This window comes from Myotis yumanensis, unplaced genomic scaffold (genome assembly GCF_028538775.1).
Source record: "Myotis yumanensis isolate MYYU_CA2020_CCGP unplaced genomic scaffold, mMyoYum1.0.hap1 SCAF_3, whole genome shotgun sequence".
NCBI lineage: Eukaryota > Metazoa > Chordata > Mammalia > Chiroptera > Vespertilionidae > Myotis > Myotis yumanensis.
In genome coordinates, this window is record NW_027223754.1 from 43081702 (window position 1) to 43093965 (window position 12264).

The window sequence follows — 12264 nt, forward strand, 5'->3', positions numbered from 1 at the left end:
CAAAACCCTAGAAACTGGCTTTCAGTCAGCCGGGCTTCAGCCAGCCGGACCGCAACATTGTATCAAATACAGAAGGTAAAGGCCAGAAATCTGCTTTCAGCAGTGAGGCCTCAGAGCTAAAGCTGGCCCAGAATAGAAAAAAGAAAAAGAAAAAAAGGGGCAGTTGGGAGCTTCAGTCACCCGCCAGCCTGAAAACGGCCCTCAGCCCCTCAGCCAGACTGGCCAGGCACCCCAGTGGGGACCACCACCCTGATCCAGGACACCCTTCAGGGCATACCAGCCAGCCCCTACCCATGCACCAGGCCTCTATTCTATATAGTAAAAGGGTAATATGCCTCCCAGCACCGGGATCAGTGGAGCAGCGAGGCTCCCGGAACCGGGATCAGCGTGACAGCGGGCAGCGCCCAAACCCCCTGATCGCCCTGTGGCTCTGTGAGTGACAGGGGGGCGGCCACAACCTCCCTATCTGCCCTGCTCTGTTCATGACAGAGGAAGGCACCCCAACCCCCTCATCAGCCCTGCTCTGTGCCTGATAGGGGGGAGCTCCCCAATCCCCTGATCGCCCTGCGGCTCTGTGTGTGACAGGGGGGAGCTCCCCAATCCCCTGATCGCCCTGTGGCTCTGTGTGTGACAGGGGGCGGGGCCACAACCTCCCTATCTGCCCTTCTCTGTTTGTGACAGGGGAAGGCGCCCCAACCACCTGATCAGCTCTGCTCACCCCCTGATCAGCCCTGCTCTGTGCCTGATGGGGGGAGCTCCCCAATCCCCTGATCGCCCTGCGGCTCTGTGTTTGACAGGGTGCGGCGCACCAACCCCCTGATCGGCCCTGCTCTGTGGGTGATGGTGCGGCGCCCCAACCCCCCCGCCCCCATACACACGGGCCCTGCTCTGTGTTTGACAGGGTAGAGCCATAACCTCTCCATCGGCCCTGCCCTGAGTGTGACAGTGGCGGCACCCCAACCCCCTGATCAGCCCTGCTCTGTGGGTGATAGAGGGTGGCGCCCCAAACCCCCCCCCCACACGGGCCCTGCTCTGTGTGTGACAGTGTAGAGCCATAACCTCCCCATTGGCCCTGCCCTGAGTGTGACAGGGTGCAGCACCCCAACCCCCTGATCCGCTCTGCTCTGTGTGTGACAGGAGGCGGCGCCCCAACTCCCCTATCGGCCCTACTCTGTGAGTGACGGGGGAGCTCCTCAACCCCCTGATTGGCCCTGCTCTGTGCATGACGGGGGAGCTCCTCAACCCCCTGATGGGCCCTGCTCTGTGCGTGACAGGGTACGGAGCCCCAACCCCCCTGATGGGCTCTGCTCTGTGAGTGACAGGGGGCAGCGCCCCAACCCCCTGATCAGCCCTGCTCTGTGCGTGACAGGGGGTGGCACCGCAACCTCCCCATTGACCCCGCCTTGAGTGTGATAGGGGGCGGTGCCCCAACCCCCCAATCGGCCCTACCCTGAGCGTGACTGAGGGTGGCACCACAACCTCCCGATCTGCCCTGCTCTGTGCATGATGGGGCGGCCCCCCAACTCCCCAATCGGCCCTGCTCTGAGCCTGACCAGGGGCTGCACCTAGGGATTGGGCATGCCCTCTGCCACCCGGGAGCAGGCCTAAGCCAGCAGGTCGTTATCTCCCGAGGGGTCCCAGACTGCAAGAGGGCACAGGCCGGGCTGGGGGACCCCCCTCCCCCCCCGAGTGCACAGATTTTTGTGCACTGGGCCTCTAGTTGTTTAATAACAACAGTACAATGTTTTCTATTGAAGTATAAAATAGTATTTATCAATATAACCTTTAAAAATCTATAGGAAAAAGTTACTTGCTCCCACCATCCTAATAAAATATATTATTGAAAATTACTGTATTACCTTCTAACCCTTTTCCTGACCCTACAGAGTTATTTCTGGTTTTCATAAAGTACATCGTTGTAATTTTATATATATAAATATTTATCATACTTTTTTCTCTTAGTATATCACAAACATTTTTCTGATTAGAACATCTTTATAGACACACAGTTAGTGTATACTAGCTATTTATTAATATATTTTGAATATGATAGTCTGATTTTACTTCTCAGGAATTTAGTTTTAAAAAACTGAATCTTGTGCTTTGATTTATTAAGAAATAAACTAATCCAATGTGCTTGACAGACCTCTGCTTGAACTATCAAATTATATATTCCTAAATCATCTTCAAAGCTCTATGCTCCTGTTTTCTTTCTTTTCTACATTTTTATGAACTCTTCACCTGCGTTTTATTCCCAAATCACTATTCCCTTAAAATTATGCTTATTTATTCTTTCCTATCTGAATCTATAAATAATAGGAATTGGAGACGAATGAGAGACCCATTTCCCCAAGCTTCCACAGATAAAATATATCTGCTTCAGTATAATGGTGTTTAAGCTAATTGCATTAGCTCCTAAAAGCAGTTAGGCTTAGGTTCATCTGTGTACAGTGCTACTTTACAAATTGAAGACACTGGTTGTCATTTATTATTACAGAAATATAAGGTACAGGGTGGGACTAATGTAGGTTTACAGTTGTTCATCTGGAAAATAATACAGTAGTTAATAAATAATACAAGAATAAACTGTTTCACAACTGTAAACCTACTTTTGCCCTACCCTGTACAGTAGGTCCTCGGGTTACATCCGAGATCCCATTCCTATGGTGCAAAGTAACGTGATTTTTGCTGTAAGTCAGGACCCACCTACATAAGCACCTACGTCACTCACATGGAGCACATACACAGCAGTAATGAAGTGAAACAGTAAAAAAAATTTAAAAGAAAGATAACAATTCCTGACCTTTACTTGTGGTAAATAAATAATAAAAAACATAAAGCACATATGTACATATGTTGAAATGACGGAACTTTTTTTTTTAATAAATGGGAGATGGTGATGTAACCACGAAACAATGTTCGTCAAGTCTTATGTAACCCGAGGACTGCCTGTATTAGTAAATTTTGATAGTGAGCTATGTGGAAGCCCAAAAATAATATTACTTATTCTCTAACAATTACTCTGTAAGGAAATACAGTTTTTAGAACAGTTTTAAAGTATTTGTCTACCTTGGGCTTTGTCAGTCATTTTCAGAAATAAAGAGGAAAAGAAATTAGACTTGCTATATCTAGTACCTTGCCTTTTAATTATACATTACTAGAGGCCTGATGCATGAAATTCGTTCACAGGTAGGGTCCCTAGGCCTGGCTGGCAATCAGGACCACTCTGTGGGGCGACTGGTGGGGCGATCGGGGGGCCCCTGCTGTTACCCGCCTTGGCTGGCCTGGCAACACCCACTTGCCGGCCCCAACCCCCCGATTGCCTTGCTGCTGCTGCCGGTCACCTCCCTCTGCAGGAGGCAACTGGTGGGGTGATCAGGGGGCAGCGCCAGCCTGCTCACCAGCCAGCCCAGCCCCCTGCCGCAACCACTGATCGCCTCCCTCTGTGGGGCAATTGAGGGGGGCCCCCGCTGGCACCCGCCTTAGCTGGCCTGGGGTCTGTGGGCTGTGAACTGCTCCTGCGTTGAGCGTCTGTGCCCTGGTGGTCAGTGTGCATCATAGTGACCGGTCATTCCACCAGTTGTTCCACCATTCGGTCAATTTGCATATTAGGCTTTTATTATATAGGATAGGATGGAAAACATGCCCTATGTTTTCTTTGACATTGTTTAATATATCTCATGTATTGTTATCAAAATTAGTGATTATAAATATTAGTTATAGTTATATTAAACTGATTTCTCCTAGAACTCGTTTCTTCTTTTTTTTAATTGACAAAATATTCATATATTAATGTTTCACTTGCTGTAAACCAAACATTCTTCTATGGTTCTCAGAGTACAGTAGTGAACAGAAATGTTTTCATGGATTTACATTTTGGTGGGCAGAGACAGATAACAAATAGCATTCTTACTTATAAGGTGTCATTTGGACAGAGAACCAGAAGAGGTGAGGGAGAAAACCATGTCTGGAAGAGGAGTGCTCTAGGTAGAGGTAATAGTGAGAAAAAAGGTCCCAAGATGAGATCATGACTGTGTGTTTTAGGAATAGCAGTTATAGTGAGAGTCCTCTGAAGACAAGCTCAGGGAAGTTTCTGGGGACCAGATCAGTATGGTTTTACAGTCAGTTTAGGATTCCTGCTTTACTCTGAATGAGTTGTGAAGTTCATAGTTCTGGATGGGGGGTGGGGGGAGGGAGTGACATGATCTGACCTACTAGTATGTTTTATTTGGATCTCTAGAGACTGTACATTGAGAATAGACTATAGGGCAGCGGTTCTCAACCTGTGGGTCACCACCCCTTTGGGGGTCAAACAACCCTTTCACAGGGGTCGCCTAAGACCATCAGAAAACACATATATAATTACATATTGTTTTTGTGATTAATCATTATGCTTTAATTATGTTCAATTTGTAACAATGAAAATACATCCTGCATATCAGATATTTACATTACGATTCATAATAGTAGCAAAATTACAGTTATGAAGTAGCAACAAAAATAATTTTATTGTTTGGGGTCACCACAACATGAGGAACTGTATTAAAGGGTCACGACATTAAGGAGGTTGAGAACCACTGCTATAGGGAGTCAGGAAACCTGGTAGAAGGTATTGCAGTAGTCCAAGTGAGAAGTGATGATGGCTTGCGCCAGAATGGCTATAGTGGAAGTAGTGAAAACTGGAGGTTGGATACATTTTGGAGGAAGGCTGAACAGGATTTGCTGAGGCATGATGTGTGGTGTGGAACTACATAACTGGCAGAATGGAGTTGCTGTGTATTCAGGTGAGAAAGACTGCAGGAAGAGGGGGAGTTGTTCAGGAGGAGTGGAAAGGAAAAGGTAGAGAATTCAGAGTTCGGTTCTGGATCTCCAAATTGGCTTATTGAGTAGGCAGTTGAACTTATGACCTGAATTCAGGGGAGAGGTTGGGGCTAGAGATAGAATTATATTAAATTATGTTGACTTTTTATGTCAATTTATAGAAAATTATAATTTTGATTATTCTTTTATTTATACTACTTTGGTTTGAATAGAAAAGATATATCTGAAAATAAGTTCTGTGGCTGGCGATCACGCCGATCGGGGTCGATCAGGGCTATCTGGCTGCCGGCTGGGGCCCTATTCCTCAGCTGCTGGCTTGGGCCTTCCTTCCCTGGCTACTGGCTGCTGGCTGGGGCCTTCATTCCACACCACTCCCTGGTGGTCAGCACATGTCATAGTGAGCTATCGAACTCCTGGTCTCCTGGTCAAATTCCCAAGGGGACACTTTGCATGTTAGCCTTTTATATATATGTACTAGAGGCCCACTGTGTGAAATCGCGTGGCCCCACCTACCTGCGAGCACCCTGCCCACCTGCCCGCTGCCCCCTTTGACACCCTAACCTCTCCAGTTTCATCCAGAGCTTGAGCGTGCCTTCTCTGGCCACTTCAAGCCCCACCCTCGGTCCTGCGAGTCACCTCGGGCACATCCCTACTTCCGCCCTGTCTCTGGAGCAATGCGGCAGCTCCACCCCACCACGCACACAGCCTCCTGCAGAATCGTCATTATGGCATGCGGGCGTCACGACCATTAGCATATTAGCTCTTTATTATAAAGGATAGATTATAGTTGACATTCAATATTATATTAGTTTCACATGTACAGCATAGTGGTTTGAAATTTATATAACTTATGAAGTGATCTCTGCAATCAGTCTAGTACCCACCTTATACTATACATCTTAATATACTGGGGGCCCAGTGCATGAATTTGTGCACCTTGAAAGGAACTGTGGGCTGCGAGGCTGCAGTGGACATAGGGGCAGGTCTCGGCCCATCCTCTGCGGCCCTGTCCAGCCCCTCCTGCCGCAGCCCAGCTCCTGCTGCTGCCGCTGCTCCCACACGCTGACGGCACTGGCCCTGCTCACACCTGCTGACAGCGCGGAGCAATTGGGGCCAGTGCCAGCGGTGGGTGCAAGTACGCCAGTGCCATCAGCGGGTGCGAGCAGAGGCTGCTGCCCCAATTGCCTCTCAGGAGCATGGGGAGGTGGAGGAGCCCTCAGGGGCAATCGGGGCCGGCAGCCACCGCTCGCACCTGCTGACAGTGCTAAGTGATCGGGGCCGGTGCTGGGCACTGGCAGCGGGTGTGAGCAGGGCTGGAGCCAGCAGCAGGTGCAAGCGTCAGGCAGAACCATGGCACATGGGAGCAAAGAATTTTCAGTAACCTAGAGGCTCTCCCCGATGACAGTGACCGGCGTCCTGCCTTGGTCTGGTGCCCCCACTCACCTCCATTATCTTGCACTCTGCCACCTGCTGCCGATGCCCGCCATGTTCCACGTGCGCCCCCCGGTCAGTGCACGTCATAGTGACCAGTTGTTTGGTTGTTCCGCCATTCAGTCTATTTGCATATTAGGGTTTTATATATATAGATTATTAACTATATTCTCTATGTTGTACTTTACATGCCTGTTACTATTGTGTAACTGCCCATTTGTACTTCTCATTTCCTTCACCATTTTCACCCAGTCCCCCAACCTCCTCCTATCTAGCAACCAACAATGACACTTTCTTACTGCATGCTGAAGAATTAAAATTTTATATATTTTATTATCAAATAAAACCCAAATAATGTTGTTGTTATAATTATAATTTATTTTTATCACACTACACATTTACAGATTGCTGAATGACATGGGGTAATAGAAAATAGGGGAACAAGCAAGGCCTTTTTTTCTTAAGCTACAGAAATCTGGATTCCAAATCCAGTTTCACCATTAATTATATCACCTCTGTGAGACTTGCTTTTTTCATTTGTACAATGGGAATGATAATAGTATGGTTTATGGAGTTGTCAGATTAAATATAATTTTTTTATCTTCTTTTAAAATATAGTTTTATATATAAGGCACATAAAACAGCACCAGCCACTGAGTAAATTTTCAGTCAATATTCACTCCTGTTTTCTCTTTAAATATTTGAAGGCTGTCATGGGGCACCATAGTTACATTTTTAGATTGATTTATGTTATACTGGATGAGAATCAATATAGAATTAAGGCCAGCTATTCAAACTTCCATGAGTGGAGAGAGATTTTGAGCTCAGTACGTGGGTGAACACTATAAGAGTTTTCTAGAATTTTAATAAGCTGTCAAAGGAGTTAATGAATTTCTATTACAGCAGTTATCCTATATAATAAAAGCCTAATATGCTAAGTGTCCGATCGTTCGACCAGTCGCCATGACACACACTGACCACCAGGGAGCAGATGCTCTGGTAAGTTAGCTTGCTGCTGGGGTCCGGCCGATTGCAACTGGGCAAGATGGGCCGGACACACCCTGGGAGCCCTCCCATGGTCCCTCCCCAGCCATCCGGCCCCGATCTGTACTGGGCAACATGGCTCTGATTGGCTCCAACTGGGATTGAGCGAGATAGGCCAGACATACCCTGGAGCCCTCCTGTGGTCCCTCCCTGGTCCCGATCATGCACTGGTGGGGTCCCTTGGCCTGGCCTGTGCCCCCTCAGGGGATGAGCTGGTTTCGGCCCGATCCCCGCAAGGCAAGCCGAGGGACTCCACCAGTGCACAAATCCACACACTGGGCTTTTAGTTCTGTATAAGTGAAAAAATAACATTTCGGGAGAGAACCAAGATGGCGGCATAGGTAAACACCGGAGTTTGCTGCCTCGAACAACCACTTCAAAAATACAACTAAAAGACGGAAAGGACATCATCCAGAACCACAGGAAGGCTGGCTGAGTGGAAATTCTACAACTAGAAGGAAAGAGAAAAGCATACCAAGACTCAGAGGAGGCGCAGTGTGGAAGTAAAATACTAAGGTGCAGAGTGCATGCGGAGCAGGCTGGCGGCTGAGGGCGCGGTTGTCGTTTTCAATCGGGAGGGAATCTCAGGCTCTGAGCTCCAGTTCCGGGTGAGTCTCTAGGGACCCAGACTCATACGGGAGAAGCGGGACTGTCTGGCATCGGTCAGAACCTGAGGGCAGCTTTCTCTCCTAGGGGCTTGCAGCGAGTACCGGGACACTGAGAAGCGGAGCCTCTGAGGGCAAGACTGAGAGCAGCCATAACTGCTAGCCCCGCCCTGTTGATCCCGTGGAACCCGCCCCGCCCAAGCCCTGCAGGGAGGCTTTTGCTGAATAGCCACAGGCAAAGGCTAGATTAGCACCTCCCTAGAGATCCAGGAGCCAGGAAGCCCAGAGGTCAGAGTGGGACCATCCAGTTTGCAGCTCCGTGGAACCATAAAAGACACACTCAGGGGGCAGACTCAGTGAGCACCAAAGCCCCATTGAAGCAAGTCTTGCCCCAAAAGGGTGTCTCCAGCACAGAAGTTGTCCCACTGCAGACACAGCTGATTCTCACAGCCAATAGCATGGAGGTCAATTCCCCCCCGATGATAACTACAACAATCAAGGCTTAATTATAACAAGACTGTGCACAAAGCCCACAAGGGGGTGCACCAAGAGTGTCTACCTCAGGTAATTGGGACACTTAGCACAGAAAGGCACTCTATCGACACAGCGAAGCATAAAAAATGCTGAGACAAAGAAACAGGACACAAATGACAGAAATGGAGGAAAGCAAACTGCTGGATATAGAGTTCAAAACCACACTTTTAAGGTCTTTAAAGAACTGTCTAGAAGCCGCCGATAAATTTAGTAAGGCCCTCAAAAAGACTGGTGAGATCGCTGATAAATGTAGTGAGATCTTCAAGAAATCTAGTAAGACCCTCGATGTTGTGATAAAGAACCAACTAGAAATTAAGCATACACTGACTGAAATAAAGAATAATATACAGAGATCCATCAGCAGACAAGAGGATCCCAAGAATCAAGTCAAAGATTTGAAATAGGAAGAAGCAAAAAACACCCAACCGGAAAAGCAAAATGAAAAAAGAATCCAAAAATACGAAGATAGTGTAAGAAGCCTCTGGGATAGCTTCAAACGTACCAACATTCGAATTATAGGGGTGCCAGAAGAAGAGAGAGAGCAAGATATTGAAAACCTATTTGAAGAAATAATGACAGAAAACTTCCCCTACCTGGTGAAAGAAATAGACTTTCAAGTCCAGGAAGCGCAGAGAACCCCACACAAAAGGAATGCAAAAAGGACCACACCACGATACATCATAATTAAAATGCCAAGAGCAAAAGACAAAGAGAGAATCCTAAAAGCAGCAAGAGAAAAACAGTCAGTTACCTACAAGGGAGTACCCATACGACTGTCAGCTGATTTCTCAACAGAAACTATGCAGGCCAGAAGGGAGTGGCAAGAAATATTCAAAGTGATGAATAGCAAGAACCTACAACCAAGATTACTTTATCCAGTAAAGCTAGCATTCAGAAGTGAAGGTCAGATAAAGAGCTTCACAGATAAGTAAAAGCTAAAGGAGTTCATCACCACCAAACCAGTATTATATGAAATGCTGAAAGGTATCCTTTAAGAAGAGGAAGAAGAAGAAAAAGGTAAAGATAAAAATTGCCGAAACCGGTTTGGCTCAGTGGATAGAGCGTCGGCCTGCGGACTGAAGGGTCCCAGGTTCGATTCCGGTCAAGGGCATGTACCTGGGTTGCGGGCACATCCCCAGTGGGAGATGTGCAGGAGGCAGCTGATCGATGTCTCTCTACCATCGATGTTTCTAACTATCTATCTCTCTCCCTTCCTCTCTGTAAAAAATCAATAAAATATATTTACAAAAAAAAAAAAAAAATTATGAACAACAAATACACATCTATCAACAAGTGAATCTAAAAATCAAGTGAATAAATAATCTGATGAACAGTATGAACTGGTGATTGTAATAGAATCAGGGACATAGAAAGGGAATGGACTGACTATGCTTGGGGGCGGGGAACGGGTGTGGGGGGTGCGGGAAGAGATTGGACAATAATCGTGCACCTATGGATGAGGACAGTGGATGAGGAGTGAGGGCGGAGGGTGGGGTGGGAACTGGGTAGAGGGGAGTTATGGTGGGAAAAAAGAGGAACCAATGTAATAATCTGAACAATAAAGATTTAATTTAAAAAATAACATTTCTAAAATGTTGTAAAGAAGATTAAGCACCAAATAGGTCTTATTCTATCAATACATGATTTTCTAATTTAATGTTCCTTTTCCCAACATGGATATGATGGGATTTTATACTATTTAAGTTACTTTGTTTCACAATTATCATATTTAACTTTAAATAGAAGAAGCAAGGTCCTCCTAGCTATTTGATGCTGGACTTACATAGTGAAATAGAGTTGGTTTTCTGGTTAATTTAATCAGTTAAAATAGCCATCTTTTTAATTCCTTAAAAAATAATTGAGATTTTATTTTCTTATTCTGAGCTATTAACAAAACTGTTTGAGTCACTATGGGTGCTATAGATAAAATTTAAACTATTTTTCGGGCCTTTCCTATTCATAGTCCAAAATATATAATGTTAAAAGTACTTTCAAAGTCACCTTAAAATGATATCAAATCTTAAGGTGATGAAATGTTTATATGTGTACTTTTAGTTTTATAGTGCCCATTTTTTTTTAAGAGCCAGGTTTTATGTTTAAGGTGAAACATGATATCACCTATGACAAGAGCAAATAAGAAAGATTCAAGAACTATACTTCATTAAGTTTTAGAAATTATTAACTGCAGAACCAGGTGAAGGGTAAGTGAGAAAATCTGCAACCATTTCATTCTGTCCTTTTTACTAAGAAAAAAGAATATTCTGTTTGACATATTTTCTGGTTGTCATTAAGTACAACTGTTTAATACATGAGACTATCTCAGGCCCACCTTCTACATCAGGGTATGTGTTCATAATAGTATGATGATTTCATGTATTAATTTCTTCAGAAAATGCTAATGGTAGTAGCATTTGTGGTAGTTGTGATGGAATAGCCATCCTGAGAAATTAGGTTCGTGGTAGTTTGACAGTTGACCCTCTCTGTATTTACTGGTTTAAAGCTAACCTACAGGACCTTGCTGAGCTCCAAACCATTACACAATGTCAGATGAAGACTGGTTGGTATTATTAAGCAATTATGTGATTTGTCTCTTGGTTTTTGCTCTTTTATGCCTTGCATATATATTAACTAGATGCCCGGTGCACAAAATTCCTGCAATGGGGCGGGGGGGGGGGGTCCCTCAGCTCAGCCTGCACCCTCTCACAGTCTGGGAGCCCTTGGCGGACATCCCTCCTGCAGTCCGGGATCCCTTGCTCCTTATGGCCCACCTGGTTACTGCTCCTTACTGCTTGGCTCACTGCTCCTTAGCGCTGCCCTGGAGGCAGGAGAAGTTCCTTCCACTGCCACTGAACTCGCCAGCCATGAGCCCGTTAACCTAGCTTCTGGCTGAGCAGTGCTCCCCCTTGGGAGCGCACTGACCACCAGGGGCACCTCCTGTGTTGAGCGTCTGCCCCCTGGTGGTCAGTGTGAGTCATAGCAACCGGTTGACCAGTTCATGTCTACTCATATGGTCTACAATTTATAGATAAACAGAAAATAAAATTAGAGTCTTAGATTTTTGGAAGCATTATATTTCAAAGTAAAACTTTCAGATGAAGACAATTTGCTACTTTTTGTTACTTTGACTTTTGTGTTTATGCAAATGTTATTTGTAATATGAAAGTGAGAAAATATTTTCCTCTTCTATTTTATCCCAGTGGGCTTAATAAATGGTGGGATTGAGTGAGGGCCACTATTTGTTTAATCTGTAATCAATTTTTGCTTAAAGAAATATCTATTTCATGAGAATATATTTGATGAAATAATATTTTAGAAGATATACAATGATTGCCTTTTTTTTAGTTCTTAGGACCTTTGAATGAAAATTTCTGTCCAGAAGATTTCTCCTTATTGGAAAAGATAACATTTACTAATTTATCAGAGAAAATTAAAGGCATTGTTGAGAATATGGCAATCAACTCAAAGAAGTAAGTATTTAAAATTATAAGAGCAATTCATTTTCAGGTTTGGTATTTTCCATCTCATAGAGAATATAAAGAAATAATAAAAGACATCCATTTACTATCACCAAACGATAGATGTTAATATTTTGTTTTCTTTGCCATGGTCTTACTGTTTCTCTGTTTCCCTCAATCTCCTCCTTTCCCAAGAGGTAACCACTTTCCTAAAGGTTGTGTACCTGACTCCTGTATTTGTTTTCTTTTACTTTGGCTTTATATGTAAATATACACTATAATAGGTTTTGATTGTGTTGGATGCTTTGACTTCTTTAGAGAAATGCTATTATACTGAAGACTCCTTTTGCTATCTACTTCCATAGAAGCTTTAT

The 12264-nt window shown here is 45.0% G+C and overlaps 1 protein-coding gene across 1 annotated transcript in view; it reads left to right on the forward strand.

The window, feature by feature from the left end:
• The window catches only part of UGGT2 (UDP-glucose glycoprotein glucosyltransferase 2), a 162014-nt gene that overhangs the window by 86196 nt on the left and 63554 nt on the right, over positions 1 to 12264 (forward strand). The window contains exon 23 of the mRNA XM_070408745.1: positions 11778 to 11902. Coding sequence (XP_070264846.1) covers positions 11778 to 11902 — 125 coding nt within the window. The remainder of the gene's footprint in view (positions 1 to 11777; positions 11903 to 12264) is intronic.